Here is a 15,084-nt window from a genome sequence, read left to right as displayed (position 1 = left end):
CTGGGGGCCAGAAACTCCCTCTGCCGGTGCAGGTGACCACCCACCTTCTCTGTAACTCGGAGTCAGAGAGTGGCTGCCCAACCCCAGAGAGATGCTGCCTAATCCCTTTCCCCCACCACCAGGCCTTTGCTCAGGTTATCTCCTCTGCCTAGCATGCCTTCCCTCCTCATGCCTCAACTCTCAGCATCTTTCTCTTCCTTCGAGGCTCGGCTCTGGGACTGCTCTCTAATTCTTCCTGCCCAGTGGCTAATGGTATCTCCCTCCTCGAATGGCTGGAGCTGCATCCGTGTCTTGCCCCCTCCCCTGCCAGTGGAACAGAAGCTCCCTGAAGGCAAGAGGTTCCAGCCCTGATGCCTAACAGTGTCCTTCACCCTGTAGGCGATTGCTGCGCTTATTGAATGGAATTCAGATCAGGAAAGGAGGCTGTTTTAGGAAGGTGGCTGGGCCCAGGTCCCACCCTCCTTCCGGGGCACATTTATGGGCATCTCCAGACGAGCCAATGCCGGCTCCCACTGCCTACCTGACCTCTGTGGGGTACAGTTCCCCTGCAAAGAGGTAGACGGAAATGAAGGAGCTGGCCAGGCAGCCCTTTCCCAGGGCTGCTTGGACTGTCCGCAGAGTTTGCATGTCTGCAGAAGAACAGAGCAAAGGAAAGCCATGAGCAGTGGCCAGGAAAGGAGGAGGAGAAGCCGCAGCGTTGGGCTCTATCTGCCCCATTTCCAACCAAGGCACAGCAATGGGCAGAAATAGCAGGCAGCTTGGACTCCTGCCCAGAGCCACCCCTAGAGCCTGGCTCCCTGAGTCCTGTCCATTCTTCTCTAAGTCCCCCTTTGTTCTCTTATTTCCACTTTCCCCACACTAGACCAGTCCCTCATTACCTAGATTAGTATCGTTTCCCTTGCATCCATTCATTAACTCAACTACAAAAATGTCACTTTCCTGATCCTCTTACATTCTCCTAAGAAAGTGGAAACACGAGGAAGTGGGGGGGGTGTCCCCAAAACTGGAAGGACCAAGATATGATACTTGGGTAGAGCCATCAAGAGAGGTATAGATTCTAAGATGTAGAGAGGAGAAGGAAAAGTATGTGGCACAGCCTGTGCAAAGGCAAGGAGGTGGGAGATTGAATGCCATTTATTGGGAACAGCAAACAAACTAGCTTGGCTAGAGAAGTAATGTGAAATGAGCCTAGAGCCAGACCAGGAAGGTCTTTCAGTGCCAAACAGGGAGTGTGTATTTTGTTCTAGAGAAAGTAGGGTACCCCTGAAGGTTCTCCATCCCACAATCCATGCTGCACATTCATCGCCTAAAGATTCCTTTCCTAAAGTAGCACTTTCAGCCTGTGACTGCCCTCCCCAGAAAGTGAGTTTCTTATACGGCCTACCAAGCTTCTGATCAGCATTCAAGACCCTCCATAACTGATTTACTTTGTCGTTGTTCATTCTTTTGGTTTTAGGCTCTCCATCACTTAACCCCACCTTCCCTTTCCAGCTTGATGTCTCCCCGCTTTCTAACGGAGAATCCAACACTCTGAACAGCTCAGCCTCCTCCCTGTCTCCTCTCCCAGCTTATTCCTGCCTTTACATCTTTGTTTGTGTCCTACGTCCCTTCCTCCTCCTCCTCCTCCTCTTCTTTCTGCCTATCCAGATCCAGCCTCCTCCCCCCTTTGAGCTTCCTCATCTGTAAAATGGGAATAAAATCACCACCGACTCTACCTCCCGGGACTGTGGCGAGGCCCCCCTGCACTAAGGGACGTGGAATGCTGCCAAGCTGAGAAGGAAAGACATAGGAGCTCCGTGACTTACCTTCCGGGACGAACACGTTGGCGATCACCATGACCCCCGCCACGATCAGGAAGGAGGCCACGGTGGCCCGGCGCCCCACGTAAATCATGGTGGTGGTGGAGACCAGCATGGCGGGGATGTCACTGACCCCGAACATCACCTGGACCAGGTAGATGCTGAGCCCAAACTTCTGCAGGTCCATGGACACGCCGTAGTAAGCAATGGAATTGGAGAACCTGGAGGGGCAGCACGACCCCCGGGTTGGCCAAGCAGCTGCCCGGGGCCTCCCCCCAGGCCTTCTCCCATCAGTCACCCATTTCTGCGTATTCTATGCTACAGCTTGGTGCGAGGGCAGGAACCGGCTTCCTTTGGACTCTCCGATTTGTTGTTGTTCTCCCTCTTCCTGACCACAGTTAGGCTTTTCTTGGCAAAGTTACTGGAATGTTGTCTGTTTCCTTCTCCGGCTCATTTTACAGATGAGGAAACTGAGGCAAACAAGGTTCAGTGATTTGCTCAGGGTCATACAGCTAGGAAGTATCTGATGCCAGATTTGAACTCAGGTCTTCCTGACTCCAGGCCTGGCATTCTATGCGCTGTGCTACCGACCCGCCCACACCTCCAGGACGGGGCACCCAGCAGGCACAAAATGAATGATGATTTTCAGCTGGTGGGAGAAGCTCCTCTGACTCCTGGTTTGGTCTAACGGGGGCAGTGGGGGAGGGGGGTCCCCAAGAGGCCAGGTTAGGCTCGAATCCAGGGAAAACTTCCTCACAATTGGAGTTATCCCAAAGCGGGATCCACAGAGTCGTGCCCACCGTAGGTGCTTAACAGTGATTGCGGAGTGACTGCATGAGCACTCGGGTCCCGTAGAGCTCTGAGATGCTGTGATTCTGTAGGTTGAGAGCCAGACGGGGGAGCCGTGCAGAACCCCCCAACAACTTGGGGAACCCCAGGATTCATCGGGGATGATGCTCAACCTCCATCAAGGTTGCTGCAGCCCAGGCAGCTCCCAGGCTAAGGTGGGATAACCACCCACCCGTCCCACTGGCTCCAGCCCAAATCTGGGCAGGCCACACCGCCAGGGGCCACAAGGAAGGGGCTGCCCTGCCGAGCCATCAACAGCTGAGAAACACGGCCACACCACTGCCCACATCCACGTAACACGGACACTCACATACACACATACTATAAACAGAGACACAGCAGGGCAGTGGGGTAGCTCAGTGGAGTGAGAGTCAGGCCTAGAGACAGGAGGTCCTAGGTTCAAATCTGGCCTCAGACACTTCCCAGCCGTGTGACCCTGGGCAAGTCACTTGACCCCCATGGCCCACCCTTACCACTCTTCTGCCTATACACAGTATTGACTCCAAGACGGAAGGTAAGGGCTCAACAAATGAATGAATGAATGAATGAATGAATGAATGAATGAATGAATGAATAAACAAATAAATAAACAAACGAACGAATGAATGAATGAATAAATAAATAAATAAATGATAAACAGGGACACATACCACATACATGTAGCATGATATAACACCAGACATAACACACACACACACACACACACACACACACACACACCCTCCAGCAAGCTGGGGATCCTGCCAGGCTCCCCAGAACAAACTCCACTCCATGCTCAGTCAATGCCCACAGCCTTTGCCAATGCTACCTGAACCTTGGGCAATATTCTTCCTCTCTCTGGGCCTCAGTTTCCTCATCTGTAAAAGGATGTATTGGACTGAACAGCCTCCGAGGTCCCTTCTACCTCTCAGTGTATGTCCTGGTGCCGGCCTCCCTTGACACTCAATTCCCATGAGCCCTGGTGCTCTTTTTCATAAGGTTTATAGTCAAAAAAGGACCTCAACATCATTCGTTTTTAGCCTCTTCGTAGCAGGGGTAACCCAAGGCAGGGTTTGAACTCAAGACCTCCAGCTCCAAACTCTATCCTTCTTACTCTTACACTAACTATCCTTCTGTACAGGCTCAAGGGCAGAGCAGAGGGGCCAAGAAATAATGTTCCCACAGGGAACGCTCACTGCCAGAGATGGGAAGATGAGACTCTGCACCGCGTCTGTGCCCATAGAGGAGCCGTTGAATGTCTTGGGGCCGGTGTCCCAAGCGAGCTGGGAAATTCAGAGAGGAGAGAGAGAGAGACCAAGACAATTCCCCGAGGCAGGAAGACAGAGCCTGCAAAATAGCACCAGCCCTTGGAGGGGGGAATTAAGGGGACCCTGAGAGACACTATGAGGCTGTGACCAAGCAAGAGGCATCAGGAAGGGCTGCCCTTGAAGAAGCTCGAGTAAGGTGAAATGCCACTAATAGCTCTCTATTTTGATGAAGTATTTTTGTTAATTAGGTGCCCCATTTAGCTATTTCTGCCTGCCAAAACAGTGCAAGTATTGTCAGCATTCACTCTCTGAATTTTGGTGCCACTGTACAATGCTCCAGTGGCCCCACCCTAGTTATACCTCTAGCTGGCCGCTATAAGCCACGCTGGTGGAGTTACTGCATTTTATTAAACTTTTCTGTCTAGAATTATTCTTGGGAAGACACAGGAAAGAGAAGACTTGGGATAACATGGAGAAGTGGAACAAAATTCATTATCTTTCACCCTAAACATCCTCCCCACACTTTCCCTCTGACTGTGGAGGACAATGGCATCCTCCCAGTCCTCCGGGCTGCCAAACAGGAGACATTCTGAGCCCTTCCCGATCACTTATCCCCAAATCCAAACTGTTACCAAAGCTGTTGATTTCACCTCTGTAGCATTTTCTGAAAATGCCCCCTTCTCGCTCTCTGACACTCCCCCCACCGTGATGGAGCCCCTCATTCCCTCCTTCTGGATTATTGCAAGAGCCACTCGGGAGTCTGCCTCTTTCAGGTCTTTCCCTCACTCCAGTTCATTCTCCACTCAACTATTAAATTAACTTTTCTAAGACACACAGGTCTGCACACTCCCCTCACTCAATAAACCCTAGTGGCTCCCTAGCACCTCCGGTGACAAATATCAAATATTCTGTTTGGCATTCAAAGCCCTTCCTCATCTGCCCCCTCCTATCTTTCTAGGCTTCATAAACCTCCCTCCCCAACATACACTCTACAAGCTGATGACACCAGCCTCCTTTTTGTTCCACTTGATAAGTAGGATAGCGAGTCAATGAGAGTCCAGTTGAGATAATACAGCATAAATTTGTAGCAAATACAACTGGCAGAGAGGGGACAGGTGAAAAAGACAGAGAAGGGCTATCTCACACAGGATGACTGAAGGGTCTGAAGTATACTGAAAATATTTTAGAGGCTCCCATAATCCAATGTAACACAGCAACATTCTCCAGGCAAAGGCCCATAAATTTCAGATTGGCCGCCATTTTGAATTGTCTAGGCCACAGCTATTTTCTACTATAACCCACCATCAAAAGCTAACATACCATACACACCCTTTCCTCATCCAAGAACTATTATTTAGCTTCAAGAAAATCAGTGGAGGGAAACTCCAGGGATGGTCTTTTATCCAACCTTATACCTTGTGATATTCCTAGTTGGCGGAGTTTATACCTGCTGGCAGGTTGGGGCACCTGCTCATCTCAAAGTTCATTCTCTCACTGCAGTATTTCCCAGCAGCTCTTATGAGTTATACCAAAATTTTCCTCCAAAGTCAAAGCATTAGGAAAAGACCACCTGCCCACCCATCCCATGCCCAAGGATGGATCCCATCACCTACCAGACAAGCATGAGGCAGCAAGTGACCTTGCGGATGGCTGGGGTTCGAAAGAGGTCCAGGACAGAACTAGAGGGTCGCCCTGCTGAAGACTCATTCTGCATGTAGGCATTTACCACCTAAGGTAAGAGGAATAGGGTGGTGTGGCACCAAGCATCCCAACCCCTTCTGCTTTCTTCAGGCTCCTTTCCCACTACGGGGAGGTTCAGATGATCAGAGATCGAAAGCTGGAAATGACCTCATCGGCCATCAAGTCAAACCTCCTTTTTCATAAATAAGGAAACCGAGACCCAAGGAGGCTAAGTAATTTGCCCCCAGTCACACAGGTAGATAGGATTTGAACTCAAATCTGCTTCGAGTCAGTTCTTTTTCCTTCTACCATACTAATTCTCCAAAGAGAAACCAGCCTCCAAATGGCCTCTTTTGGATGCCAGATTGGAGCCTGTCCAATGGGTTCTTACTAGATCTTTGGCATGGATTATTGGCTCCAACCAGCCTCAAAGATGCTACTAAGTTAGCATCACCACCTGAATGAACCCCATGTCTCTCTCTAAGGTCCTCCAGGTACTTTCTCAAATGCTAACTTCCAGATCTTTCCCAATGATTCCATTGGAAAATCTGGACAGGATTAGAGGGAGGGTAATCTATTTTCCGAGGCCTAAGGCAGCTTCATGGATGGTCCCAAATCACCCAGGCATACACTTGGTGGGAGCTGAGTCAAGACCAGCAGAAAGATCCTCCCACCTGGCTTTCCCCAAGCCATAAAGCAAAGAGAGAGGGCTCTCCTAGCCTAGATGCCCGGCTCTTCCCTCCTGTTACCTCCTCAGTAAGGCGTTGCCCTTCCTCTTTTTTCCCATTTAGAGTAGCTACTTTGTGGAGGTTCTGGATGGCCAGATGGGATTTTCCATGGAGGAGGAGCCATCGGGAAGACTCAGGCAGCCACCTGGGAAGGGAAGCATGACAGAGACCAGATTGGCAGGTGGAAGCCTCAATGGGCAGTGTTTCCGATACCACCCACCCTTGCCCCTTCTTTGTATGCCAAAATTCTGCCCCTGGGGAAACTGGCAATCAAGCAGCCCATCCATAAGCATCTATTAAAGGCCCTACTATGTGCCAGGTAATGTGCCAAGAGCCAGAACTCCAAAGCCAAAGATTAGCTGGGGCAAATTACTTCATCTCTCTGGGTCTCAGTTTCCCCAGCTGTAAAATGAGAGAATAGGCCAAATGGGTTCTTAAGTTAGGGGTTAGATGTGTAAAATAGATACTATATAGTGTGAGGGTGGAGAAGGGCACTAGTAGCTCAGGAGATCAGGAAAGGCTTCATGAACAAAGCGAGTTGAGCCTAGAGATTTGGAGATTGGAGGGGTACTTGCATAGTACTGATGTCACTGACAGATGGAGCAGCCAAAGAAAACATATAAGTTATGGGTTTGTTTTCTTTACTTCTTCCCTCAGCTCCTGGAAGGACAGAGATTCCCCCTCCCCCAAATTAGAGTTATGGGGAAGGTTCCTGATGCATAATGCCATACTGGATTAAGGAACGAAAGGGTCAAGAAGTAGAAACTGGGAGTGGAATGTAATGCCTTGAGGACAGGTGCTGTTTTTCTGCCTAGTGAGGATGGGAGTGAGGGACATGCATACAAGAAGAGCTAAATTAAACTGGATCCCTAAGCCGCTGTCAATCTGATGACCCAGTATGCTTTCTGGATACAGAGTTAACTTTTTTTCTAAGTTCAATAATCTTTCCCCCCACCCGTTACAAGTAAAATCAATTTTGAACATTCAGAGTTTTAAATTCTCTCCCGCCTCCCTGAGATGGTAAGTAATTTTCGATAGGTTACATGTGTACAGTCTTGCCAAGCATATCTGCATGTTAGTCATGGACACAAGGTTTATAGCACAGATTTGCATTTTTTAAGAGACAGAACAAACTTTAAGTCAAAAGAACTGGCCGGCTCCTCCAATGGGACTTGTTTGTATTCCACTTTTCTTTCATTCAAGGCATCCTGGTGAAATTCTAGAGCAGCAGACGCCTCCCCTCCCCTCCTCGTCCCACTCTGCCCCTCTTAGATAGCGCCTAGCTGCTTAGGGCATCATTTCCTAGGTCTGGCCATTAGGTCGGACTAGCAGAGTATCTCAATGGGGACTGCTCTGCCCTTCAAAGATGGCACTGGGTGCTGAGGGAAAGGATTGGGGAAGAAAGAGTCCCAGGCACTGGGAATCAGGGGTGTGCTGGCAGTATGAGCTTTGGGACCAGATGAAAAGCAGGCCAGTGACAAGGTCTGCCCCCTCAGAGCACACTTGTGCACACACACACACACACACACACACACACACACACACATACACACACACACTCCATTCACCAACACTCCCTTCATCACATACCAAGAGTACAGGAAGATGACAAAGAATGGAGCAGAAACAGCAAACTGCAACCATCGCCAAGGCCGAACCAGGTAAGCCACGCCTGCCAGCAAGATCTGTCCCAGGGTAAAGGCATAACCCAAGAGGGCTCCAGCCACTGTCCGTCCTTGGGTGGGCATCCACTCCACCACTGGGGAGAAGACAGAGGTAAGAGCCCCAGGCAGCAAGGAGAGGTGAGATAAGTTAACATGTGTATGCTGAGGGTACACCTTGCTGCTGAGACATCCAAGGCCAGAGTCTTTGCCAAAGTTGAGGCAAAATCTTGTCTGAGTTGCAGAGGACCCAAAGCAGGACAAGGAAGGTGGGAGTAAGGAAACAGTGACATGGCCAAAACTGTGGAAGACAACAGCAAAGTTAGGAAAAATCTTGATGAACTAGGAAGATGGGTCAAAACATGGAAGAGGAACAAATGTAAAGTCCAGCACTTGGATTCAAAAAATCAATTGCACAATTTAGAGGGGGCAAGTAGATAGCACAGTAGATAGAGGGCCAGGTCTGGAGTCAAGAGGACTTGGGTTGAGATCTGACACCAGACACTTCCTGGCTGTGTAACTCTAGGCAAGTCACTTAACCCTGATTGCCTAATCCTGACTGCTCTGCTGTCTTAGAATTGATACCAAGACAGAAGATAAGGGTTTAAAAACAAACAACAAAAAACAGAGATAAGAGAAAGAAAAAGAAATAATTGATACTTAATATTGATTCTAAGACAGAAGGTAAAGGTTTAAAAAAAAAAGTCTCCTCCTAAATCAACTACAACCACTAAGGCTGGCATTCAAGGCCCTCTATGATCTGGGACCAACCTATTTTTTCAGCTTTATCTGTCACGGTTCCTATTCAGGTACTGAATGTAGACAGCCTGGACCATTCACATCCCAGATCCTTAGCTTGTCCTCTCCCACTTCTGAGGTTTTGCTATGCCAGGTATGGACTCATAGACTCTACTTCTTGTCCGGCTCTGGTGAATAAAATCCTTTTTTGCGGTCAGTGTCCAACGGAAGGGACACGGGTCTTCCATGAAGCTTTTTTGAATTCTGTCTCCACCACCGACCCAAAGTATCCCGACCATCTTCGAACTCCTGACAAGGTCTGTTTGGCTCTCTCCTTCGCACTCACACCAATAAGCCTTCGACTCTGAAGTGCTGTTATGTGGAGAGATCCTGAAGAGTCCCAGAGAGGGCAGAATCAGAGCAGAGGGCAGGAGGGAAAGAACGGCCAGCAGCTAGACCCATCGGACAATGGAGGGGCAGCGAGCTCCCCTTCCCAGGACATCAGGCGATCATAAGCCAGAGAACACACGGCTCAGTTTTCAATGGGGCAAACCCTGTAAACAAACCAGGGTGCGACGTATGTCTGTCGATTGTCTGGAGCAGCACTGGCCAACCTTTTAGAGAGCGTGTGCCCAGACTGCACCTCCGAGCTGCCTGGGAGCCCCCGTATTACCCCAGAGAGCAAAGGGAGAGAAGAAGTGTTGGCATTGGGCTGCTGAGCAGGGGGTGGGGGCGTGTGAAAAATGTCCTCAGGCACTGTGGAGAGGGGGAGCAGAGCAGCCCCCCGGCACACAGGGGCACACAGGGGCACACAGGGGCACACAGGGGCACACANCAGCCCCCCGGCACACAGGGGCACACAGGGGCACACAGGGGCACACAGGGGCACACATGCCATGTCTTTGCCAACACAGGTCTAGACCTAAGAAACTTTTTTTTAACCTTTACCTTCTGACTTAGAACCAATACTGTGAATTGGTTCCGATGCAGAAGAGCAGTAAAGGCTAGGCAATGGGGGTTAAGTGACTTGTCTAAGGTCACACGACTAGAAAGTACCTACGGTCCTATTTGAACCCAGAACCTCCTGTCTAAGCCTAACTCTATCCACTGGACCACCTAGCCACCCCTAGACTTAAGAAACCGATCGGGGAAATGTTAATAATCACCTGTGCATATTTTTTCAGAGAGCTGGTTGTTAAACATTGACCAGCACACGCCTGGCTGGAAGGGACCAGCTAGTCCACTGTTCAAATTTTATATAAATTTATAGAAATATTTATTTAAATTATTTATATAAATATTTATTTATATGAATATTTATTTATATATTTATATTTATATATTTATATAAATAAATATTTATATAAAATTTGAGGAAACTGAGTCCCAAAGAATTTAAGGAACTTTGGATCATTGAGAAGCCGCCTTGTCCAATCCCTTCACTTTGCAGAGGAGTCAGGCAGAGGCTAACTAGCATGTCCAACAGCCGCCTAAGTTACAGAGCTGGTCTTTGGACCTTCTGCTTCGTCCTGCAGCCCCGGCGCTCGTCCCCTGGACATTCTTCCTCTTTGCTCACATATGGAAGGCAGAAGAAATACCGACCCTGAAGGGGAGGCTGAGCTGGGCTGGCAGCCCCGGAGCTTCCTTCCGGCCTTGAGCTCCCGATTCAGACTCTCATGGGATGGGCGAAGGCACCCCCTTCTCGGACCCTCTTCTCTTCCCATTGGGCCTGCAGGGCGGGGCTCTGGCAGCCCTCTGCCCTGCGTGCCAGGAGCCTTCCTCAAGGTGAAGGACTTTCCCCGAGTGAACCCTCTAATCTGTAACAGGATCCGGGGCCCAGGGCCGGGCGAGGCTTAGCGCTGCCTTTCATCGGGCCCAACCCAAGCTCAGGTGCTGGCCCAGCCGCTGGCCAGGAAAAAGGATTAACTCGAGGCTCTCCTCCCTGCTGCCTGCCAGGCCCGGTCCTGGGCAGGAGAAGCCGATCCTCTCGGCTTTCCCCAGTCCGGGGAGGAGAACTCGGCGCTCTTGGCCCAGAGGCCTCGGTGCCGCCACTCAGGCGCTCAGCCGTGGTCCTGGACAGGGTCTCCCCTCCTGTGCCTCAGTTTCCTCGGCCTGACGGCTCTGGCACCGTTCCCTCAGCCTCCCCGTGACCCTCCCCGCAGCCCCCACGCCGGCAGCTTCCCTCCCTTGACCCAAAGCCTCACCCAGGGAGAGCGAGTTGAGGATGATGCCGGAGAAGGTCATGCCCGTCAGGAACCGGGAAACGCAGTAGACCACAAAGGACCCGAAGTAGGCCGTGCAGGCCCCGGACACCCCGAGCTGCAGGTACGACCAGATGAGGGGGGCCCTGCGGCCCCACCTGAGCCAGAAGAGAGAAGACGCGGTCACGGCACGGTCTGGCTGGCTGTCCGGGGGCAGCACCCGAACCAGCCGCTGTGGTGGGGCAGGAGGGGGCCGCCTCCCTCCCACGGGAGGCTTCAGAGTGCTGGTGGCTTCCAGTGTGGAAGCTCCCTCCGCCGGCACAGCTTAGTTACCGTCCTAGGGAGCGGCCTTGAGGGATGGACGGACTCGGCCAGAACCACACAACCAGGATGGGACGGAGGCCGGGCTTGGGTGTTCCTGGCTCTAGGCCTGCCCCCTCTCTCGTAGGCCAGAGAGAAGCCCAGCAGCCAAAGGAGGAGGTATTTGAAATCTGTTATTAGGGCAGCGAGCTGGTACAATGGAGCGTGCAGACCTTCGCCCTGAGTTCAAATCCAGCCTCCGACACTCCCTTAGCTAGGTGACCCTGGCTAAGTCACTTTCCTCTGCCTCCGTCTCCTCCTCCGTAGGACGGGCTGGAGGAGGGAGCGGGAGGCGTCTCCAGAATCTTTGCCAAGAAAACCTCGAATGGAGTCACCAAGAGTGAGACATGAATGAACAACATCCGAGTGCTGATACGGGCATGAACGGGTTACTCTGGGCACTGGGGGAGACTGCAAGACCCCCTGGAACGTGATGGGGGCTTTCACTAAGGGGGACCCTTTGTTTAAACCCTTCCCTTCTGTCTTGGACTTGGTCCTGCATATTGATTCCAAGGCAAAGAAGCAGTCAGGGCTGGGCAGTGGGGGTCAAATGACTTGCCCAGGGTCACCCAGCTGGGAAGTGTCTGAGGCGGAATTTGAACCCAGGACCTCCCGTCTCTAGGCTGGGCTCTCCATCCACTGAGCCCCCTCAGTGATTTCTAACACGCAGCGGCTTACTTTCTCCTCTTGAGACAAAGAAAACTGAGACAGGGTGGCACCCCCCTTGCTGACCCTCCTCTAATGCCTCCTAGTCGCCCTGGGAGGCACCTCTTATCGCCACCCCCATTTCACAGAGGAGAACCCCGAGAACGTAAGCTGGCAGGGTCAGGGGAGTCGTGTGACCCTGGATAAGTCACAACCTCGATGGGCCTCAGTTTTCTCATCTACCGAATGGGGATAATAGTAACAGCAGCTCCGGATCAAACGAGACGTGTTTGGAAAGGCCCGAAAGCCACGACAGGAGGGAGCGTCCTCTCTAGATGCTGGCTGGCACCTTTCCTCGATGCCGAGAGCTGCCTCGGACATGAGAGGCCGGCCAGGGCCCCGAGGCCAGCGAGGAGAGATGGTGGGCAGCCTGGGCCGTCCTGCTGAGCTGGAGGCTGTCCAGAAGGGGACAGCGAGGCTGGCTCGTGTCTCAGCAAAGCCGGCAGAAGGAAGAGGGTGTTCGGCGTCCCTCCGGCCCAAGCGTGTGGCAGGATGCCAGGCGGAGGCAGGCCCAGGCTGGACCAGAAGCACCGGGGCAGCTCCGAGGGCACAGATTTGGCTCTGGGAGGAGGAAAGACTTCCTACAGCCAAAGCCAGGCACCAGCAGGGCGAGGAGGGAGGCGATGGGGAGAAGGGCCCGGCTTCACCCTGGGCAGCTTGTGCCGTGGTGGCGAGGCGGACGAGGGAAGACCCAGGACTAAAAGCAGAGTGTGGAGAGAACTAAGAGCCGTAGTCAGCGAAGGGCCAGGGCGGCCAGAAGCTGGCGGTGCCGGGAGGCTGAGAGATCCACCAGAGATCCACCAGAGATCCACGAGAGATCCACCAGAGGAGACCCACCAGAGATCCACGAGAGATCCACCAGAGGAGACCCACCAGAGATCCATGAGAGATCCACCAGAGGAGACCCACCAGAGATCCATGAGAGATCTGTGAGAGATCCACCAGAGATCTACGAGAGATCTGTGAGAGATCCACCAGAGATCCACCAGAGACCCACCAGAGGAGACCCACCAGAGATCCACCAGAGATCCACCAGAGAGAGAAAGCCCCCAGAAAGAGGGCACGTGCCCGGGGGCTCAGCAAAGGGGACTTAGAGGAGAGCGTGGGTGCAACTAGGTAGCTCAGGGAATGGAGAGCCAGGCCTGGAGTCCAGAGGTCCTGGGTTCAAATCCAAGTCACTTAACTCCCATTGCCTAGTCCTTACCAACTAATATGCAGTATTGATTCTAAGATGGGAAGAAGAAGGTGAAAGATGGAATGCTTCCATCTGTATTCAGACTCCAGTATTAGGGAGGAGTATTGGGGGCAGAGGGGGGGGGGTAGGTAAGAGAATGAATATTGTGGAAGCCGAGGAACTGGAAAGGGCTGTCCTGGGTCTTGGGAACCCTGAATTCACCAACTGAGGAGACTTTTTCTTATTGGGGAAAGAACATCATGCTTGGAGTTAAAGAACCTGGCTTCTGGGGGCGGCTGGGTAGCTCAGTGGATGGAGAGCCAGGCCTAGAGAGGGGAGGTCCTGGGTTCAAATCCGGCCTCAGACACTTCCCAGCTGGGTGACCCTGGGCAAGTCACTTGACCCCCATGGCCCACCCTGACCACTCTTCTGCCTTGGAGCCAATACAGAGTAGTGACTCCAAGATGGAAGGTGAGGGTTTAAAAAATGAAATAAATAAAAAGAGCCTAGCTTCCTAGCCTGACTCTGAATCTGATTAGCTGTGTGACCTTGGACCAGTCACTTCTCTAGGCTTCAATTTCCGCGCTTGTAAGATGAAGAGGTTGGATCGTGGGACCTCAAGGGTCTCTATCTGCTCTCACCCCAGACCCGTGGAATGCCCTCCCCCCGTTCGCCTCTCAGCCTCCCAGCATCCTAGAAGGGGGATTTGTTCCATTTAATTTTAATTTTGCTGCTTCAAGCAGTGTGATCACGGTAGGATGACACATAGGAATCATAAAGCAGTTTGGGGGCATATTCTGGGAGAGGGTCGTGAAACACTTCTGGGCCAGGGTGTTGGCCTCGGCTAGGAAGGCCCCCTGGGCCATCCGGAGCCAGCACAGTCAGCGGGAAGCTCTCGAGTCAGCGAATGGGTGAAGCCTCCTCCGCAGCGGGCACCTTCTCTCGCTGTCCCTCGGCCCTCTTTCCTCTACTTGTCAGCTGGTCACTGGGCTCGGGCCGGCCTTGGGCACAGTGTGAGGGCCTCGAGGCAGGTCCCGCGCTGGTCCCTGCAGCCCTGACGTCTAGTGCGATGCCACGTCTGGGTAAGGGCTTAAGAAACGCTCGTCTGGTGATAGGCGGGAAGGCACTGGCCAGCCGCCGCCGGTGGGGGCGTCCCATCGCGGGGCCCCGAGGCCCCTTCTAAAAGGGGGTTCCCCCCTGATCTGCCAGCCCAGAACGCCCGAGACTTCAGGGGACGGGCCAGGGGTCGGGGTGGCTCACCTGTCTGCCACGCTGCCAAACACAGCGGCGCCCACCAACACCCCTGCCATGTAGACCGTCTGAGCCAGGTCCCTCATGGACTTGGAATCGCACACCAGATCCCACTGCCGGGGAAAAACACGGAGAAAGTCCGGCCTGCAGCACCGTCCCCGACTCACCTGGCCGCTGCCTCCCCGGCCCCGAGACCTGAGCCTGGGCCCTCTCCTGACCTCGGTCACGATGGTGGAAGGGAAGGTGCTCCGGTCATAGATCCATCCATCCTCGCAGGCCTCGGTGGCCGCCCCACTGACGGTAGCATTGGGGTTCAGGAGCGCCCACTGAGGCTGGGCGAAGCGCAGGCAAGGCTCTGGCCTCCGGTACTGGTCCATCGGGATGGACACCCGCCGCCACGTCTCCGCTGTGAAGTTGGTGCTCCCCGCCCTGTTGGCACGGTCCTGGCAGTGGTGCTGAGGGACAGCAGCTGTGAAGTTTTGAAGAAAATTGTGGCACGCCAAAAGGGAGCAGGGAAACAAGAGCAGGGCCGTGTAGAGCACCTGGAAACGGCCCACCCCACCCAGGGTGTCCAGAAGCTCCGTGAAGGCCATGGCAGGGAAGGGCCGGAGAGCAGGCCTGCCGCCACCAGGGACAGGCACGGCCAACTGGCCTCGACAAGGGTTATGTAAGGGAGCCCTGGGGTCGGGGC

General features: G+C 52.9%; 1 protein-coding gene across 1 annotated transcript; it reads right to left on the bottom strand.

Moving 5' to 3' along the window:
• Positions 1-516: 516 nt before the first annotated feature.
• On the bottom strand, positions 517-14,986 carry LOC123252986 (solute carrier family 22 member 20-like). Its single transcript, XM_044682237.1, has 8 exons — positions 14,612-14,986; positions 14,403-14,506; positions 10,907-11,061; positions 7,894-8,062; positions 6,325-6,448; positions 5,509-5,624; positions 1,806-2,020; positions 517-629 (listed from the first exon to the last, which is right to left on the bottom strand). The coding sequence occupies exons 1-8, from the start codon at positions 14,984-14,986 to the stop codon at positions 517-519; spliced, it is 1,371 nt and encodes a 456-aa protein (XP_044538172.1).
• Positions 14,987-15,084: the final 98 nt, after the last annotated feature.

This window comes from Gracilinanus agilis, chromosome 6, assembly GCF_016433145.1.
Source record: "Gracilinanus agilis isolate LMUSP501 chromosome 6, AgileGrace, whole genome shotgun sequence".
Lineage (NCBI taxonomy): Eukaryota > Metazoa > Chordata > Mammalia > Didelphimorphia > Didelphidae > Gracilinanus > Gracilinanus agilis.
Note: the sequence above shows the minus strand (reverse complement) of the source record. Positions and strands in the feature narration are given on the sequence as shown.